This window comes from Aphis gossypii, unplaced genomic scaffold (genome assembly GCF_020184175.1).
Source record: "Aphis gossypii isolate Hap1 unplaced genomic scaffold, ASM2018417v2 Contig00049, whole genome shotgun sequence".
NCBI lineage: Eukaryota > Metazoa > Arthropoda > Insecta > Hemiptera > Aphididae > Aphis > Aphis gossypii.
The window spans coordinates 1-20,680 of NW_026082990.1; the positions used below are offsets into that span (position 1 = coordinate 1).

The window sequence follows — 20,680 nt, forward strand, 5'->3', positions numbered from 1 at the left end:
CCTTTGAAAGCTCGGAAGCCCTAGCGATTAGGGTAAACGAAACCAACCACTCATCGAAAAGGGCAAGTCAAGGAACCATTAGCAAAAGAATAGCACTGGCGGCGTCATCAGAATCGAAGCGTGATAAGTGTAGCCTGTGTGAAGGATCACACAGGCTATATGCCTGCTTGAAATTTAAGGAACTATCCGTGTCAGATCGATTTAATCATGTGCGTGGGAGGCGTTTATGTTTCAATTGTCTGGCGCCACATCACATGTCTGATACATGTCGGTCTAAGTATTCTTGTATAAAATGTAGACGAGCTCATAATACTCTGCTACACTTTGAAGGGCATGTTCAAGACGTTACGTCTGCAGTTACTGACCCAAAAGATAACGAAGCCGCATTTAACGTCGAAAAGGGTTCTGATGGAGATCAAGTGTCATTATTAGTAAATTACAAGAACAGTCACGTGTTTCTGTCAACCGCGGTTGTACTAGCAGCTGATAAATTTGGTAATGACCGTCAATGTCGGACTATATTGGATAGTGGGTCTCAGGTAAATTTCATATCCAAGAGTCTGTACAACAAGTTGCAACTGCCGACAAGGTGTTCAATTCTGCCAATAAACGGTATTGGATCAAGTCACGTGCAGTCAAGTTCCTGTGTGGAAGTGCAACTCAAGTCAAGAGTGACAAATTTCAGCTTAAATCTATCTTGTTATATATTGCCGGTAATCGTGGACACACTACCCGCAGTAGCCTCCCCAGCGCATGGTTGGAATATACCAGAAGAACTAGTAAAGGGCTTGGCGGATCCGATGTTTTTCGAGGCAGGGTCAGTAGACTTGCTTATTGGGGGAGGCTCGTTCTTCGATCTTTTGGACCCGGAACGAGTTCATTTGGGAGTGGATTCACTGTGCCTGCAAGGTAGCAAATTCGGCTGGATAGTGACAGGTGAAATTGGTGTAATTTCTCTCCCGGGCGTTGCATCGATGGGACAGTTGTTAGAAGAAGATTGGAGAGCGTTGAAGGACAAAGAAGATAATCTATACGGACGGCATTCAAAAACCAATCTCAAGTTGTCGGAAGAGAAGCAGACCGTTGAACATTTCAAGGAGAACACAAAGAGGGAAACGGACGGCCGGTTTATCGTAAGATTGCCATTGAAGCCCTTAGTCGAAGAGCTCGGTGATACGCTGAAAATCGCAACCACCCGTTTTTTAAGTGTAGAAAGGAGGCTAATGCGAGATGAGAAGCTTAAAGGGGAATACACTAGATTTATGGAGGAATACCTTGCTCTTGGGCACATGGAAGAGGTAATTGATGAAGATCAAATACCTAAGCGATCATTTTACCTACCTCACCATGCAGTGATTAAGGAGTCGAGCCTAACCACTAAGGTCCGCGTTGTATTCGATGCTTCTGCAAGGAGTTCGACTGGTGTTACGCTCAATGATGTTTTGATGTGTGGACCAAATGTACAGGAGGATGTCTTCTCCATATTAGCAAGATTCAGGAAGCATCAATACGTGCTAACATCAGACATCGAAAAAATGTTTAGACAGGTAGCAGTTGCTAAAACAGATTGGGATCTCCAGCGAATAGTGTGGAGGGCAAACCCCAGTGGCCCGCTGCGCACGTTCCGACTCACCACCGTAACTTATGGGACAACATCGGCATCATTTCTCGCAACTCAGTGCCTAGTAACCTTAGCGGAAAATGTGAAAGAATCCTACCCTGATACAGCTCAAATAATTGGAAGAGACTTTTACATGGATGACCTCATGACAGGAGCTGACACCGAAGAGGAATGTTTGAAGTCGCAACAAGAGATAAGTGATATTTTGAACTCCGCCAAACTCAAATTGCGAAAATGGTGTTCAAATTCTGTGAGGGTATTAGATAAGATAGACAAGGTTGAGGACGACCCGCTCTTTACCCTAGAGATTAAAGATGGAAGTACTGTGAAGTCTCTGGGTTTAGGTTGGAAACCATTAGTAGATCAGTTTCACTTCAACATCTCCATAGATCCGTCGTTGAACAAATGCACAAAGAGGTCACTATTATCTGATTTGAATCGTGTCTTTGACCCACTTGGATTCTTATGCCCTGTCTTATTAAGAGGAAAAATGTTTTTGCAGCAAATATGGTCGATGAAAATAGATTGGGACACGGAACTTTCTTCTGACATTCTAGGAAGGTGGAAATCATTCATTAGTGACTTACAGGATCTTAAATGTTTATCTATCCCAAGGAAGGTGAAACCGTTGTCAAAGCATCCTCCCGAAATACATGGGTTCTGCGACGCCTCCCAGGAGGCATATGGAGCTTGCATCTATATCAGGACGAGAGATAATCAAGGAAAGTGGAGTTCACAGCTTCTTTGTGCAAAGACAAGAGTGTCACCGCTGAAGGAATGGACCATACCTCGACTAGAGTTAAGTGGCGCCTTGCTGCTAGTGGAATTAGCAAACAAGGTCGCTGAGTCATGGTCTGTTGAACTACATACATTCCAACTGTGGACAGACTCATCAATAGTATTAGGGTGGCTAAATAGTCAAAATACACGGTTAAAAACGTTTGTAGCTAACCGAATCAATCAAATACTAGATTGTACCAACGTTAAACAATGGCACCACATTAGGAGCGAGGATAATCCAGCTGATGTGGCATCAAGGGGATTAAAGCCGACAGAAATATTACATTGCACTAAGTGGTGGAATGGACCTAGTTGGCTCACAACAGAGGAACACAATTGGAAAAATGAAGCTGAATCAATAGTCAAAGAAGAAGACCTGCCTGAGATAAGACCAATTCGTCTTGCGCTAATAACGACCAGCATAACCAGTGATTTGCTGCCCTTATATTCAGATTGGATCAAGCTTGTTCGTGCAATCGCTTGGTTAGGAAAATTCATAGAGTTCAGGCGAGCCAAGAAAACAGGAAGCACGTTACCACGGTACCTTACAGTAACAAATCTCCGCTTAGCAGAACTTAGATTAATAAAGGGAGCGCAAGCCGACGAGTTTGGAATAGACCTTACGAATCTCCTAGCAGGAAGGTCAGTTCGGAAAGGAAGCGTTCTCAGAACCTTGTGCCCGTTTATTAGTGAAGATGGAATAATTTTGGTTGGAGGGCGACTTGAAAATTCTGATATTGCTGAGACTCAAAAGCATCCAATAGTATTACCCTCAAAGCATAAAGTAACAAGATTAATCTTCGAAGATCAACATAGAGCATTGCACCATTGTGGACCCCAAGCTCTTTTGGCCGCTGTCCGACAACGTTATTGGCCACTACGAGGTAGAGTAATGGCACGATCTGTAGCATCTCGCTGCGTCACCTGTATTCGCTCAAGGCCACGATTCGAGAACCCAGTGATGGCACCTTTGCCGAAGAATCGCGTGCAATTTTCAAGACCGTTCACAACAACAGGCGTTGATTTCGCAGGACCCTTGCTGATCCGAAGTGGCATACGTAGAGTAACAGCAATAAAAACTTGGATAGCAGTATTTGTATGTTTCACAACCAGAGCGATTCACCTAGAGGCAGTAGTTGGACTCACAAGCGACGCATTCATGGCATCATTGCGACGCTTTATGTCCAGACGAGGGAAATGTAGGAAGATATATAGTGACAACGGAACTAACTTCGTAGGTGCGCAAAAGGAGTTGTCCAGTTACGTGGAAGGCACTGAAGATCTCATGGCCCGGGAAGGGGTAGAATGGCACTTCAACCCACCATCAGCCCCTCATTTCGGTGGCTTATGGGAGAGCGCCGTAAAGAGTGTAAAAACTCATTTAGTTCGCGTCATCAAGGATACACGGCTCAATCTTGAAGAGCTACAAACGCTATTATGCCAAATTGAAGCGTGCGTCAACTCTCGACCTATGACTCCATTGAATACTGATCCAAGTGAGCCCAATGCCCTGACACCCGCCCACTTCCTAGTAGGCGGTACCTTGTTGTTACCAGCGGAACCCGAGATACCACAAACCGAAGTAGCGCGCTTAAAACGTTGGAAATTTGTACAAGGTCTAATGCAAATATTTTGGAGACGATGGTATAGCGAGTACTTACCACAGCTTCAAGTCAGGGGAAGATGGTTGACCTCAAAAAGGGGAATGGCAATAAATGACGTGGTAATAATAAAGGAAGATTGCACTCCACCGACAAGATGGAAGTTGGGAAGAATAGTCAAGGTGCACCCAGGAGGCGATGGTATCGTTCGTGTAGTGACGTTACGTACTATTACCGGAGTTGAAATGCAAAGGCCTGTCGCTAAGCTATGTCGGCTCCCACTGGAACAAGAAGTTGAAACTTCATAATTTTCAACGGGGGGAGAATGTCGCCGCCAAGACGTCCCTATATTATTATTATTATCGCGTCATTATTATATTATATTATACATCCCGCTGCCGACCGATCACACACACACGCACGCGCATTTTAATGTCATTTATATTATTGTTTAAATTTGTATTTGTGAATTATATAGTTATATAATAGTAAGATTAAGCGCAATCAGCCGCATTTTTATGTCTTCCGTCGGTCCGCGGCGGCCGTGTATTATTTTAATTATGTTAGTCGTTCTTCTCCAGCGTTTCATGCCATAACGCACTTTTTTGTCACGTGCGCTAATCGACGGGTTTATTTTGTTTGCAAAGTTGCAATTTGTGGGCGCGAATCGCCACATTTTTGTTATACTACACGTACGGTTTCGTGTGCGCAAATCGCTACCATTAAACCATTTGTTCATTATTATATCGCAGGCGCGAATCGCCACGGTCTATTATATTATATTTGTGTGGCGCGAATCGCCACATTTCTGTATTATTATATTTCATAGGCGCTAATCGCCACATTTCTGTATTATTATATTTCATAGGCGCTAATCGCCACCTTTCTGTATTATTATATTGTGTACGTGCATCAACCGCCGTAATTTGTGGTTCTTATTAAGACAATAATCTTACCTGTCATTTATTTAAATTTGTGTATAATTTCAATTATTATTTTCGTGCTGTATGTGTCAATTTTATTATATAGCTGTATAGGTAGCGGCTGGCCAGCAATGCTCCACAAATTGTGAGTTTTGATTTATTTATTATTATTATTTATATTTTTACCTATAGGTTTATTATTGAATATTGGTCGCATTAATAAATTATCATCGTTATTTTGGTTGTGCCGAACCGGCAAATATTATTATTATACTATACATATTTTTAACTGTTGGGCCAAAAGGGCCGTAAATTATTATCATAATTATTATTTATTATACTATAACCTTTTACAAAAATTTCTACTGCGTTACCATTTATTTTGAATTACCATATTTTTATCATTTACCTCTTTGTTCTTAGCTATTAGTTGTTACACACGCATACAAATATACACACATACACACACCACCGCACACTAGCACTCTCAGATCTTGCTCGGCGAACCTGTCCACTTTCTGTTGAGTGCTATACATATATACACACATTTTACACAGGTCGGTCGGTGTGTGTGGTACGAAGTATTTCGGTGACCGGGCGCGCGTATTATAATTATACGCACCCGGCCCGCACACATACAATAACATACAATGCAAGCAATTTTGGTAAATCTTTTCGAACGTTTTCAAAAGCTTTACCTTCTGAATTTCAATCGGACTCTACTACTGCGGGTAATTTTAATGAAGATGATGATGTAAGTAACTCCAATGGTGAAACAGATGATGAATGTTCTAATCTAGATATAGTTAATTTTAATACTGTGCTCACAAACCCAGGACGACTTGAATCAAATAATGATAGTATATTTTTGCCTCCGCATATTACTTGTTGTGCACATAGCCTAAATTTAATTGCAACTAATGATATTTCTATTATCGACGATAATAAGTATAGCAAAATTTCTGAATTAACATTTCAAAAATTGTCAAGTTTTTGGAATCTATCTAGTAGGAGCACAGTTGCATCTGATAAAGTATTAGAAATATGTGGCTGTAAGTTTCCTGTTCCTATAATGACTAGATGGAACTCGCTATTTGATGCATCAAAAAAAATTTTGATACGCAAAACTGAAATAGTTAAGATATTTGAAGAATTGAAGTTAACAAAAATAAATAAAAATGAGTAGACTTTCTTAGAGGAGTATTGCACGGTGATGGAACCTTTAGCCATTTGTCTTGATAAAATGCAGTGTGAAAAAAAGCATTTTTAGGCTATGTTGCGCCTATTATACAAGTACTACGTCGCTCTTGAATCATATTGGAAAATTTAAAATACTGCAGACCTTTATGTTTAAAAATCATTCAGAGTCTAGAAAAAAGGTTTAACTATTTATTTGATTTATCATTGCCTAAGAGTAGATGTTTCGTTCTAGCCTCAATTAGTCATCCTAAATTTAAATTAAGTTGGATACCACCTCGTTTTATGGATGTGTGCAAAAAACAATTTTTGGACGAATGTTTTCAAATGTATACTGCTCAAAAACCAAGTGAAACAATTTCTGAAAGTGATAGTGATTTGAGTGACGGGGAATTTTACTCATGCTTGCAGGAAAATTATAACGACTCTACATCTTTCTCTGATGGACCACTAGACCAAAATAGTTTCAGATCTACCAATGTTTCCCGTGTCCAAGCGTTGAATTTTTTAAATTCTAAAAAGAAGGAACTCTGTATGTTGGAAAACCATCCTATAGTAAAACAAGGTTTTTTAAAATATAACACTTCTATTCCATCATCAGCTCCTGTTGAAAGACTTTTCAGTGGAGCAATTCAAGTTTTAACACCAAGAAGAAATCGTCTTAGTGACAAGACATGTGAAATGTTACTATGCTGCAAATCAAATACCTAATAACAAGTAACAACTGAATTCTTTTAAAATAATTTGTATTTCAAATATTAAAAATAAATTGTTTTTTTATTAAATTGATTTTTAAAATTATAAATATTATATTTTAACATCATGTTATTATTATTATTAGATACATAATTTATAATGTCTTACAATTCTAAAATGTTATTTTATTTTATTGATAATTAAAAAGTTGGTTTTGAAATTGCAATACTGGATACAGTACATATAAGAATGTTTTTATCAATTGTTTTGTTTTTATTAAATTTGTTATATATTGTAATTCTACTTTTAAGTAGATGATATCCTAATGATACTTGTATTGATTAATATTTATTAAATAAGTATAATAATTGTAGGTACAGAGTTTGGAGTTTGGACTTATAATATAAAATAAAATATATAATAAAAGTTCCCATTTAGTAATGATTGAATACAATAAGACTTACAGTATATCTATGTTCAGTTTGAATTGAATCTAATAGTAGGTACATACTATAGAAATAAGTCATTATTTAACCCGTCGTTGGTACACATATAGTCTTAACATGATTGTTACACTGTGAACGCGGCGCTCACACTTCACTTTTTTTATTATTATTAATTGATGTATAAACTTAAAAAATCAAACCATATCTAGGATTATGTATATTTTTAGACTTCACTAAAAAGTATATAAATACTTTTTATGTACATTTCATAATTTATAAAATAAAAATAAAAAACTACAATCTCATTCCAAAAAAAAAAATATTTTTTTTTCATATAAAGAAATACAAATTCATTAAAAACTTAATATAAATGAAAATTTATAAACTATTAAATTTATGACTGGTCTATTCACTTTCTGTAGTATTTGTTTCGTTGTGATCGTTACAGCAGGATACGCATGTGCTCATCGTATGCTCCTTACATATTGGCACGCTGCATTTTACGCATTTAGTCTACGAAATTATTTCAAACAAATAATGATTACTTATATATAATATTATTATTATTATTATTATTAATTCATAAAAATATTTCCTCACCATGGTCTTTCGATTTTTTCTTTTTGGACAAAATACGCACTTCGGACGATGTTCAATATTTGAACGTTCAGGGACTTCATTTTCTGTCTTGGTGTAACCAGTTAATTTTATTATTCTTTGTCGAATACTTGTACGCAAAGTAGGCATCTGCAATCGTTCTAACATAAACGGTTTTGTAAGTTCTTTTCCTAAGGTTTTTAGAAATTCTCGACGACTTAGATAAATTCCTGTATTTTCTCGAAAAATAATTTGGCTATTTATGCCTCCTATGTTCATCAAAGAGAAAAAAATGGTCAGTGGCCACCTGCAACTTATTCTAGCCACAGAGTATTCACCCTTCATTTCATCCACGCAATCCACGCCACCTTTTGTACTGTTGTAATACGTAATCACCTCTGGTTTTCTTTCTTCAGACTCTGGATCAATGACACCTTGTTCGTGCATAGTGGAAATAAGCAATACATTTTTATTTTTTTTTGGTACATATAATGTAAGCAATATATCTTTGTCATAACCAAACATCGTAGAGTTCAATTGCCTTTTTTTAGTTTCTAAAAAACAAAGAGGAATTTCACGTTTGTTTTTACGAAGTGTACCAACTACAGTTGTATTGTGATTTTTTAGTAGATCAATTGCTAGAGGTATAGAGTTATACCAGTTATCCATGGTGATATTACGACCTGTTTTCGATATTGGGGCAATTAATCTTTTCACGACACTTGCAGGGTTATTTTCACATTTATAAGGCCCATCGGGCTGAGTCCCAACGTACACTTCCATTTTCGACGTATAAAAGGTGCGAGAGTCGACTAAGGCCTGAATTTTTATACCATATTTGTTAGGCTTACTTGGGATGTACTGTCGGAAACTACAACGGCCTCGAAAACCTTCGAGCATTTCATCTATAGTTACATTTTCCCCCACTGTATAACAGTTCTCGCAGCGTAGAACAAAGTCTTCAAATACTGAACGAATGGCCGCAAGTTTATCAAATTGTTTTCTTTGGGCTCGTGTACTTATATCGTCAAACCTCATTGCTCTTAGAAGAATATAAAATCGTGCTTTTGGCATAACTGCTCGAAAATACTCGGGTGATAAGCCATCGTTTGACCATAAATCATCAAGGTTGAGATGATTACTACGTAAAACACCGGCCAAATATAACAGCCCAAAAAGCGCGTTCATTTCGGATTTTGATGTTTCGCGTACCATATGTTGTTGTGTATATTTTGAACGAATTTTATCGAGATATATGTTAGTATTTTACTATATCGTCAATAATGGAATTAGAAAAAATAAGTTCCAGCACTCTAAAATAGAATTTGCATCGCGACCTATTTGTTTTACGCCTGGTAAACGTAAAACGATGTTACGTTGTCGAGTACGTACATTTCTAGGAGGAGCGTCCTTATACCATTTTGTTTGCTTATCTTTCCCTAAGTAGTAAGAATTCTGTGCTATAGGACTACGACTTCTTGAACGAGAGGTTTGTGAAGTATTTGATCTATGCGTAGGTTCAGAAATGTCACTATCAGACTCATTTTCACGTAATTCGACGGGATCTCCATAACTAGGATCAGCATCGGTATCGTCTGAGTCATCTAAAAAAACTTCTTCGGTCTCTTCTAACCACGATATAACTTTATTGTCCATGATAAATTAAAAAATAATAAAAACACTTGTACGTTATCGACTACGGCGGTGGTGATAAAAATATTGCGCGGTTAGTACAGTGTTAGCGCGACGCTCACTTAATCGGTACTGTCGACTTTGTCTAACGATAACTGATAGGCAATGACAAATAGCGTAATTATTTATTTTTATAAATATTTATAGACATGTTATTTGAAGGTATTTATAGCATCAGATTAATTCAATAATATTTATACGAATAACGCTCGAAATGCTATCTGTGTGAGCGGCGCGCTCACATGTGTACCAACGACGGGTTAATAATTAAAATAAGGCATCCCATATGGAAATTGTTAATTTTAAAAAGAATAGTCAAAAGATATAAAAAAAAAATTCCTCAAATAATTAAAAAATATATTTGTTTTTATGCATTTTAAAGAAAAAATGAAAAAATCTATTATAGTATCTAGAAAAAAATATTTTCATCTTTATCTTTATCTAGATAAAAGTAAAAATCATAATCTGAATCTGAATCTAGATAATTGTTTACGAAATTATCTTTATCTTATCTAGATATTATTTTTGTTATCTGGGCTCAACACTGCGGACTAGATAATTACGATAAAAACGACGTATTAACTTAGATTTATCTTATATAATGTAATCGCCATGATATTAGCACCAGAACAAAATTACTATAATATTTTATATGAGATATTGTTACAGTGTTTCAGTAATTATCAATTATTTGCTCTATTCGAACGTTTTTCTTTAAAGTTTCGTATTGTGTGTTATTTTATATCGTAAATAGTTTGTATAATATAATTATTAACCTTTTGTCGTGTTCTTGTACCAGTTGTACCTTTATAATTAATCAAATTTAAGATGCCAAAACGAAAATGTGTATTTAATTAAGTTCTCCAAGAGAAATACCCATTTATTAAAATAAGAAGCATTCCATCTGATGTACAGTGTGAAAAATGTGCTATGCAATTTTCTGTATCACACGGAGGTGGGAGTGATGTTGTCACAGTGGCGTAGCTATCATCGGGCAAAGCAGGGCAGTGCCCTGGGGCCTCTAGATCTTAGGGGTCCTTAGAGCTCTTGGTAAGTTTTAAAAATACATCCGTAAAATAATTGAAATAAAATTGAAAAAAGGTTGGATATTTTTAATATGATAATTGAATAATAGAAATTTAATATGAACCTTTTATACCTATACATACACACAATATGCAATGATCGGTGTTCGACTACGGAGTAATCGTTATCTTATCGCACAACGGCCACCAAGGTTTGTAATTAATATTAAAGACGATTGGGATGTATATAGGAATTTCCACGTAAATAATCCTAAAATAGTCTGTTGTCAATTTTATTGTACCTATTACTTATAATATATTATTGTCGAGTGAAAGATTATTATATAATTATGTTTACGTAGCATAATATTCACTATTCAGTCATCAGCGTACCGTTATCGTGTTCGTAGCGCAGTGCGTACACTAAAATTGTATTAATTCGATAGCTTTTAACGTTGTCATAATGAAGTGTATTATGGATATAAAAAATAAAACCAGTGTTGCCTTTAAGCGAAAACAGAGTTAACAAAGAGAAGAAATGAAGCAAAAGTTGCCGAAAATGGATACATTTTTAACTAAAACTAAATGTGATATAAGTACCTACTGTTAGTACCGAAACGGAAAATGTTGACTCATCTGATGATAGTTATATCATGACTACAGTATCGAATGAAAAATTGACAACGTCCACAATAAAAGAACCTTTAGTCTCCGAATTATTTAAAATGTCCAATGACTTAGGTAATTTTATAAACAAAAAATTAAATGATACTGAAAAACGACTTATTTTTGATATGGGACCATTAAAACCTCCAGGACCATTTCCAAAAGACCCTCATCAGGGCAACAGGAGTTTTTCTGAACCATATTATATTTTTCAAACTAAATATGGACCAGTTAACCGTTTTTGGCTGTGTTATTCCCCATTGCTAGATGCAACCTATTGTGAACCGTGTTGGTTGTTTTCTTTGCAAAGAAGTACTTGGTGTACGGGTCTTTGAAACTGGAAGCACTTATCAAAAAGAATTAAGGAACATGGTTTTTCGAAAAACCATATTGAGGCATGTGCTGTTTACGAAATGTGGCAAAAAAATATAAATATTGACAAGGATCTTGAAAATCAAATTCGTAAAGAAGCATCATTTTGGAGAATGGTTCTTCAAAGGTTATTTGATATTATAATTACTCTTGCAACTAATTCTTTGGCATTAAGAGGACATCGGGAGGATTTAAGTCTAGAAGGATATCACGGAAATTTTTTATCAGTTGTACAACTTGTCTCCAGATATGATCAAGTCCTAAACCAAATTTTGGAAATGCCAAAAGGTAATGAAATGTTTTTAAATATTAATCATTTTAATTAACTGTAGTTATTTTTATTTATAGGATCAATGAGGTATCTCAGTCCAACCGTTCAAAATGAAATGATTGAGTGTATAGGTAATACACTTGAAGGCCATTTGTTGGAAAACATTAGAGCATCGCCATTTTTCGCTATTATTATGGATACCACGCAAGATATAGCAAAAGTAGATCAGCTGAGCATTGTTGTAAGGTACGCAGCAATATCCAGGTCTGAAAATGGGCAGCCAGTTGATATAAAAGTAAAAGAAGTGTTTCTTGGTTTTTATGCTGTCACTAAGCATAGTGCTGTAGATTTAGTTAAACAGGTGATTACATTATTTTCCCATAAAAATCTTGATTTAAAAAAGTGTGTAGGCCAAGGTTATGATGGAGCAAGTGTAATGAGTGGTAGGTATAATAGCGTACAAAAGCATATTAAGGATATTCAACCAAACGCTGAGTATGTACATTGTGCCAGTCATAATTTAAATTTAGTAATAAACGATGCTGTTCGCGGTTGTATGGAATAACAGCATTTTTTCATAACTTTACAAGAGCTGTATAACTTTTTGGGAAACAGTATTAAGCGCTGGGATCTGTTATCAAAATTTACAAGCGAATCTGAAGTCACTTTGAAAAAATTAAATCCGACAAGATGGTCTAGTAGGATAAATACAATAACTGCAGTTAAACTCCGGTTTTTTGATATTATTAAATCTCTATTTGAAATAGCTCTTAACTGAAAAAATGTTGACGAACGCAATGAAGCACATAATATTAAAAAAAAATTGTTTAAATTTGAATTTGTGTTGCTTTGTGAATTCATGTACCATGTTTTAAACAACATAAATTATGCATCCAAAATTTTACAAAAAGTTGATATTGATTTGGATCAAGCAAGTAACGTTTTAGAAGAGACTAAAGACAAATTGAAAATGTACAGAAATTACTTTGAATCATTTTACAATAAGGCCACAGAAACTGCAAAAAAATATGATATTGGTTTTCATTTTCAAGTAAAACGGCAAAGCAAAATTAAAAAACACTTTGACGAATTAGTTTCTGATCACCGATTTGGTAACAGAGAAGAGATATTTAAAACAACCATTTTTAATAATATATTGGACATAATTATCACTCAATTAGATACACGTTTTATTGGTATGAGTAAAGTCAACAAAATATTTGATTTTTTAACTCCAAAAGTATTACGTAGTATTGACGAAAGAACTCTGTTGCAAAAATGTGATTAGTTTCAAAGCAAGTATTCAGATGTAATAGGACCAAATTTTCGCTCCAGTTTCTCAATGTTTACCATCTAACTTTTCCTGATTTAACTGAGACGTGTAATGTTTACCAGTTATGCAAGGATATAATAACCAAATTTGGAGTGATGGAATGTGATATAACAGAAGTGTTCATGGCAATTTTACTATTTTATACCATTCCTGTAACTTCAGCAGGAGCTGAAAGATCCTTCAGCAAACTAAAAATAATCAAAAATTATCTTAGAAATAGTACCGGACAAGATCGATTCAAATATTTATCATTGATTGCAGTTAAAAACAAGGCAGCTTCAAAATTGGATTTAAGTTAAGTGATAGATCAATTTGCTAATATTAAAGCTCGTAAAAGATTATAAATTTGATTTGATAGCCTTTATTTTATTTTATTTGATTAGATAGAATTAATAAATTAATAATGATAAAATGTTAATATTTAAAATTTGTTTTAGTAATTAAATGGATTTCCTTTTTATTTTGAGTATCAATTTATTATCTGTTTATTATTTTCATTAATGGTTTTATAGAGGTATTTATATTTTAAACAGCAATATAACGTATAATGTGGTGTTTCCTATATACAGAATTAAGGAGCCTAATTTATTAATTGCCCCGGGGCCCATTCCCATCTTGTTACGCCACTGTGAAAATGTCAAGTGTAATATACAATGAGTCGTTTTTGAGTTACAGCAAAACAAAAATCGATTTCGTCAAAAATTGATTATGCGTAAAAATTCCGGTGTTTTCGTTAATTTTTAGGGTTTTTCCTGACGCTTTTAAAAACTGCTGGAAAATTTTTACTATTCATCCCCCAAAGTACCAACTAGATTCATTTTTCTTTTCAGAGAATGACTGAAGTCAAAATTCAAAACACTATTACTACTCCAAAACGTGATGACAGATACAAAAAAAAAATTTAAAAAAAACATACATCATTGTAAAATCAATACATTCATCACTCCGTTCAGAATCTAAAAAAAAAACTACCTACAAAACTTAGATAAAATCACAATTCAAGTTTCGTCCTCCGGCAAATAAATTAATAAATGAAAATCGGTTACATACCAATGGTGATTGTCTTCTGAGATTAAACCAAAACAAGTAAAAAATAAAGATTCCGTAATTTTGACCTCATAGTTCATAGACATAAAAATATAATAAAGATTAATTTGAATATATAATATATCTATGAAATAATTTAAGATATAATATATAGATTACTAAACAAAGCATTTCTTTTGATTATTGCCTGTGATTTGTGTAAATTAATCAAATAGGTAATTATTAATACTATTTAAATTGTTGGCATCGTCAGTATCTAAATTGTAAATACAAAATATAAATAATCTATTAAAAATTATAACACCTTGTTAAACAAAAAATAAATAATAAAATTAAAAAAACTATACCTACTTACTTTGAAAGTTAATACCAATAATACCATTAATAATTTACAATTGAGCTTCTTGAAAGTTTTAAATTACTCCTTCTACATAGAAAAATACAAGTAACTGGATATAAATAGCGACAGTTATACACAGTAACTATTGTGTTAAAATGAATAAGTATAATAAAAAATTATCCGTAAAAATCGTTAGTAAATTTTTTTTTAATGGTAACAAAATAGTTATGGCTGTATGATAAATAAAATATATTATTAATATTCTATGTTTAGAGAATACATTAATATACATAAATAAATATTTATGTATTTGGTATATAAAAAAATTAAATTTTTTTAATTTATCGATTAACTAAATAATGAACGTTATTGTTGTTTTTGCACAAATGTGTACATGATTATTAGCAAATATAATTTAATTTTAAACTAATAACATTTACTTACGTATGTAATTAACCAATATAAACCTAGGTACCTATATATAATTATATAACATAGTATAATCGACAATACAAAATAATTACCTACCACAAAGGTATAATATGTATAGTAAATAAATAAATAATAATATATGAAGTAGTGGGAAAAATTAACTAGGAACAATTATACATTGTAATTTATATTAAGTCAAACAAATAACAGTATAGTTTCTGTTGTATTATAGTAGTTCCGAGTTCGACGCGATTATTTTAACTTTCGACATCAACTTTTAGTTTTTACTACCTAATTTATAAGTACCTACCTATCTTATAATGATTTATGTAATATATTATGATACCATTACGCTCCAACCACGGTCAATGGGTTACCTCGTCACCAAATATCAGGGCCGGATTGGTTAGGCGAGCTACCGAGAAAATCTCGGCGGGCCGCTTAAAGTTAGGGCCGGTAGTGTCAGTGTGAGTGAAAATAAATACATGTTAGGATAAATATATAAGTTCGTAACGATTTTAGACGTAATAAACCAATAAAAATAATAGAGACCTTTAAACCACATTATACCTAGACATCTAAGAATGCTAGCTATGTAAGCTATTATTATAATAATTTTGTATTAGCTTGTGTTGCACTGTTGAAGCAGATGGTGACCGCAGTGTACGGCCCGTGCCCCGTAGTAATCTATTATATAAAAATAAGTCCGGTTTTCCTCCCTGACGCTATAACTCCAGAACGCACGAACCGATTTCCACGGTTTTGCATTCGTTGGAAAGGTCTTGGGCTCCGTGAGGTTTATAGCAAAGAAAATTCTGGAAAAGTTATCAGGTTTGAGAAATATGACGAGATGGTGATGAAATTACAGAGGCGCCATCTGTCCAGCAAATAGTAAACTAAATTATTTTTGGTAGTCAATGGCAACCATATAAATAAAATAAATAATTTATTTAAAATGTTATAGCAAGGTTTTGATTTGAACCCAATACCGTCAAAATATAAAAAATAAATTAAAACTATAATATTTTTGTGTTGCCATGGAAATATTATAAAATATTGAATAAAATATAATAAAAAATTCCTGGGAAGACCTTAAAAACATAATAATTTATATTTGATATGCCTCCTATACGACGGAGCAATCTAGGTAGAATAACCCGAAATGCTACCAACCAAGCTAATTACCGATCTAACCAAAGTCCTCAAGAACGTGACGACCGAAATGAACGTGAAAGAATTCGGATATCACAAACGCGTGAAGCGCGAACGCGAAATTCAATAATAAAAACAATAGTAACACACGGGCAACGCCGTGTCGGGTCAGCTAGTAAATAATAATAATATAAATAATATAATATTATTATTTTTATCAGTTATTATCCAATAGTGTGTTTATTAAACTGGTAAATTCATCGATGTTTAAAAATAGACTGTTGACAACAGACAAACCACTATTTATCATCAGTTCCACACTTCCACTCTATTATCGCGTACCTATTGTGTTTATATGTACTTTTTTGCTGTTCTTATGTGTTTTGAGTTTGTAACACGTGAAATGAACAAAACTTTAAAAATGAATACTTATGAAAGAACAATAAAACGCCCGAAAGGAGGAGCAGAAAAGGCCAGACTTAAAAGATCACTGGGTATAATAGCTGCTGGGAATGATCCAAAACAAAAAAAAAAATTGTTTTTCAACTGCAAAACCATTAGCTACTTTGCCTACTTCTATAATAAGTACAACTGTTACAGGTAATTTTGTTACATTAATTAATAATAATAAGTTTTAACAAGTATTAAGCACAGACAGTTTGTTAATTAAACTAGATACATAGGTTACATAATCATTTATTTGCAATAATATTATAATAACCTAAATATTTTATAATTTTACATTTTAAAATATCCGTTTATTATTTCTTCACAAGATTAGGCAGTTTGAGTAAAATAATAAAAAAACATTAGATACCTATTAGTTATTAGTTATTATATAATATATCCTATGAATATTTATATAGGTACTCAATTGATTATAATAGATTTATTGTACATAGGAGGTACATACATATTTTATTATATTATTATTTTATTAATTTTACTTTATTATAGTATTATATTATAATCAATAGCAAATTGATAAAATTAAATTATAAAATGATGATTACCAATTTATAAATTATAAATAAGGTTTGTTAGTTTAGGGACTGATCTTTTTTTAAATTTTAGTTTAACATGGTTGTTTTTCAACAAAAAAAACAGCTTTAATAAGTTTATTATTAAATCATATAAATAAAATTGAACTAATAGGTACAAAATTATTTTTATATTAACTATTAGAATTCATTGAGGCATCTAGTGAGACTAATGGTAATAATTCTACTACAATAAAACCTGGGGTGAAACCTGAAGTTGAGTGTAGTTCTGTAAGTATATTAAATGTTAGTGATGACATGAACCAATAAACTTATTTATTTTTTTAAATTTATATTTTATAGACTTCCAGCCTTTCTACAAATATTGATGAGCTTAATGAAAATGCATCTGATACCTACAATATAACAAACATATGCCAAACAGCTATAGTTGATCAGGTAAAACTATAATATATTTTTAATAATTTAAAATTTATAAAATTTAAATCTTACATAATGTGTATTAATTATTACTTTAGAATTATCCAAGTGATGTTGATACATCTGACAACATTGAAGATTCACTAAATTATTTTAGTAAACCATTGACAAAGAATTTGCAGTCATTTTTTAATTTTCATCCAAAACAACCAATGATTGATATCACATTTCAACCTATGAAGGCTTATTTTAGAAAAGAAACTAATTCAACATTTAAACGAACATGGCTTACCTATTCAAAGTCTAACAATTTATTTTTTTGTTCGTTTTGCTTAGCATTTAGTGCTGAAGAGAATAGGTTTACAGTAGGTTGTTTAGCTTCGTCTAGTAGTAATTTGTATACTAGAATAAGCAAACATGAAAAATCAAAAAATCATGAAAACAATTTTGAAGCATTTTTACTTAATTCTAACATGTCTGATATCAACTCAAGGTTTACAAGCGGAAAGAGATATGAAGTTGAAAGAAACAAGGCGGTTTTGGAAAGACTAATCGATATTATTAAAGTAATTGGTAAGCGAGGTCTAAGTTACCGTGGTGCCAAGAATGCAGAAGCTGCATACACATTAAATGATTCTTCATTAAACCACGGGAATTTTTTAGAGATGGTTATGCTTTTATCTAAATATGATTTTGTTCTTAAGGAACATACAGATAGAGCCATTTACAAAAGTCAAAAATCTAAAAATCGTCAAACTGTATCTAAACCAGGACGACCTGGTAGTCTGGTAACTTTTCTATCAAAAACCACTGTAGATTATATTATAGAAATAATTGGATTTTTAATGAAAACAACTATTGCCGAAAATGTTAGAAAAGCAGCGTTTTTTACCATACAAATTGATTCTACTCAAGATGTTAATGTACATGACCAGCTTGCAATTATTATTAGGTTTGTGACTGATGATATAAATGAGGAATTATTAGCTATTGTTGATTGTAAAAGCGGGAAAGGTAAAAATTTATGTGATATTGTATGTAAAACATTAAATGATCTTAATTTAGATGTTAAAAACAGTATTGGCAGCTCTACAGATGGCGCAAGTAATATGCGGGGTCAATACAATTGTTTTTCGTCATGGTTAAATAAAGAATCACCCGAGCAAGTACATGTATGGTGTTATGCACATGTGCTTAACCTTGTCATGATTGATACAACTCAAGTATGCAATGAAAGTGCTACATTATTTGGTTTGTTAAATTCAATAGCAGTGTTTGTCAGAGAATCATATCTTAGAATGAACAAATGGCATGAAAATAGCAAGTATAAATTTATTTCTTGTATTGGAGATACTCGTTGGTGGGCCAAAGACAGATGCTTAACTAAAGTATTCGGTACCTATTTAAATCCTAATGAATGTTTGTATGTTGAAATTATACTGACATTAAATGAAATTTATGAATCAAATGGATTTGCTCAAGATGTGCGCTTTAAAGCAAAATGTTTTATTGATGATCTTTTAAAATATGAAACTATCCTAACCGCACATATTTTTCAAGAAATATTTGTATACACTACACCATTATCATTATATTTACAGACTAAAGGAATGAATGTTGTACATGCATTTAGCATGGTAAAAACTACAATCAGAACTTTGCAGTCTAAAGCAAGAGACTATAATCATATTAAGGATTTGACAAAAACATTTATTGAATGGGTCAATTTTAAAAACGGATGATGTAGAATTAGAATACAATATTGAAGAAATATTTCCCATGAAAAGAATTAAAAAGAAAAAGAAGATGCCAGGAGAAATAACTAATGATGAGGCTGAGACAGACCCAATGGTAAAATTCAAAATTAATGTATATAATGTTATTTATGATCAAATAATAACAAGTTTAAAAAAACGGTTTGAAATACATAGTCAACTTTATAATGATGTACAGTTTTTAATTCCAGAATATTTCACTAATAATTTACCAAGCACAGCCTTTGAATGGATTAGTAAAAAACTTAAAAAATGTGATTCCAATATAAGTCCAGGATTAATACAGTCGGAATTAAAAGATTTTATTGAAAAATGGCCAAAAATTAAAAACATTGCTACTACTACAATCACTATAAATGATGACAATATTCAGGAAAACAATGATGAAGATAAACATGAAGAGAATAGTATAGCATCTTCAACCAGTTTGTGTTCGAAATTAAATGAAAATTTAGCTTGTAAAAGTTGCATTGTTTGTTGCTTCCAAGTTCTACTAAAATATAATTTACATTCAAATTCATATAGCAACTTGTTTATGGCTTATAAGTATGTCTTAACACTTTCATGTAGTCAGGTAAGATGTGAGACTACATTTTCTAAGTTGAAATATGTTTTAAATAGATTAAGAAATTGTTTAAGTCAATCTAAATTGGAAACACTTTTGATTATGTCTGTGGAAAAAGATATATTAGTTAATTTAAACAACAATGAAATAATAAACGAACTAGCTAAAAAGAATTCTAAAATGGCAAATTTGTTAAATATGTAATTTCATTATTATTTCATAAAATAATTTTTTTTCTAACTGAAAAAGTAGACATACTTATTGTTATTATTATTTTTATATTATATTATTATTTTATTATGTGAGTAGTGAGTGTTTAATATTGTATATTATATTCATTATTATATTTATTTAACGTCAAATTTGGCTTAAATTTGCTATGTAAAACATTATAAAATATAATCATTTCAAAAATCAAAATAACTAGGTATTAATGTATTATGAATACCTACATGACCTACAAGATGTGATATTACCTTTAGCATAAAATTATAATAAAAATAACTGCATTATTATATATGTATATTATAATACATAGATAAATACAGAATATATTCAACTACATGAACACATGATAAGTTTCTTAAAAATTACATGGGCAGTTGATTATTTAAATACACAATTTTCCGGGGGGGGGAGTTATTCCAGCATTACTACCTCATTTGTCAAAAACTTCCCATACAAATCTTGGGCCAGTGAATATGCAAATGGGCCCCTTAGAAGTTAAA

The 20,680-nt window shown here is 32.7% G+C and overlaps 3 protein-coding genes across 3 annotated transcripts; 2 read left to right on the forward strand and 1 right to left on the reverse strand.

The window, feature by feature from the left end:
• The first annotated feature begins 254 nt into the window (after positions 1–254).
• On the forward strand, positions 255–6,833 carry LOC126553017 (uncharacterized). The gene is made up of 3 exons (XM_050208212.1): positions 255–4,272; positions 5,618–5,977; positions 6,358–6,833. Exons 1-3 carry the CDS (start codon positions 255–257, stop codon positions 6,831–6,833), a joined length of 4,854 nt encoding a protein of 1,617 aa, XP_050064169.1.
• Positions 6,834–7,669: 836 nt separating this feature from the next.
• On the reverse strand, positions 7,670–9,049 carry LOC126553019 (piggyBac transposable element-derived protein 4-like). The gene is made up of 2 exons (XM_050208214.1): positions 7,865–9,049; positions 7,670–7,777 (listed from the first exon to the last, which is right to left on the reverse strand). Exons 1-2 carry the CDS (start codon positions 9,047–9,049, stop codon positions 7,670–7,672), a joined length of 1,293 nt encoding a protein of 430 aa, XP_050064171.1.
• Positions 9,050–11,657: 2,608 nt separating this feature from the next.
• LOC126553020 (uncharacterized) lies at positions 11,658–19,921 on the forward strand. The gene is made up of 6 exons (XM_050208215.1): positions 11,658–11,904; positions 11,965–12,330; positions 17,377–17,462; positions 17,535–17,630; positions 17,711–19,463; positions 19,579–19,921. Exons 1-5 carry the CDS (start codon positions 11,658–11,660, stop codon positions 19,352–19,354), a joined length of 2,439 nt encoding a protein of 812 aa, XP_050064172.1. The 3' UTR covers positions 19,355–19,463; positions 19,579–19,921.
• Positions 19,922–20,680: the final 759 nt, after the last annotated feature.

Bases quoted from the DNA above. Each gene is read 5' to 3' on its own strand.
- LOC126553017 (XM_050208212.1), top strand. From the start codon at position 255: ATGTCTGATACATGTCGGTCTAAGTATTCTTGTATAAAATGTAGACGA. The intron at 4,273-5,617 runs GTCGGCTCCCAC...CGTTTTCAAAAG, and splicing joins AAGGCCTGTCGCTAAGCTAT to CTTTACCTTCTGAATTTCAA. The intron at 5,978-6,357 runs GTAAGTTTCCTG...GTTTCGTTCTAG, and splicing joins AGTATTAGAAATATGTGGCT to CCTCAATTAGTCATCCTAAA.
- LOC126553019 (XM_050208214.1), bottom strand. From the start codon at position 9,049: ATGAACGCGCTTTTTGGGCTGTTATATTTGGCCGGTGTTTTACGTAGT. The intron at 7,778-7,864 runs GTGAGGAAATAT...ATAATTTCGTAG, and splicing joins GAAAAAATCGAAAGACCATG to ACTAAATGCGTAAAATGCAG.
- LOC126553020 (XM_050208215.1), top strand. From the start codon at position 11,658: ATGTGGCAAAAAAATATAAATATTGACAAGGATCTTGAAAATCAAATT. The intron at 11,905-11,964 runs GTAATGAAATGT...TTTTATTTATAG, and splicing joins AATTTTGGAAATGCCAAAAG to GATCAATGAGGTATCTCAGT. The intron at 17,631-17,710 runs GTAAAACTATAA...TTATTACTTTAG, and splicing joins AAACAGCTATAGTTGATCAG to AATTATCCAAGTGATGTTGA.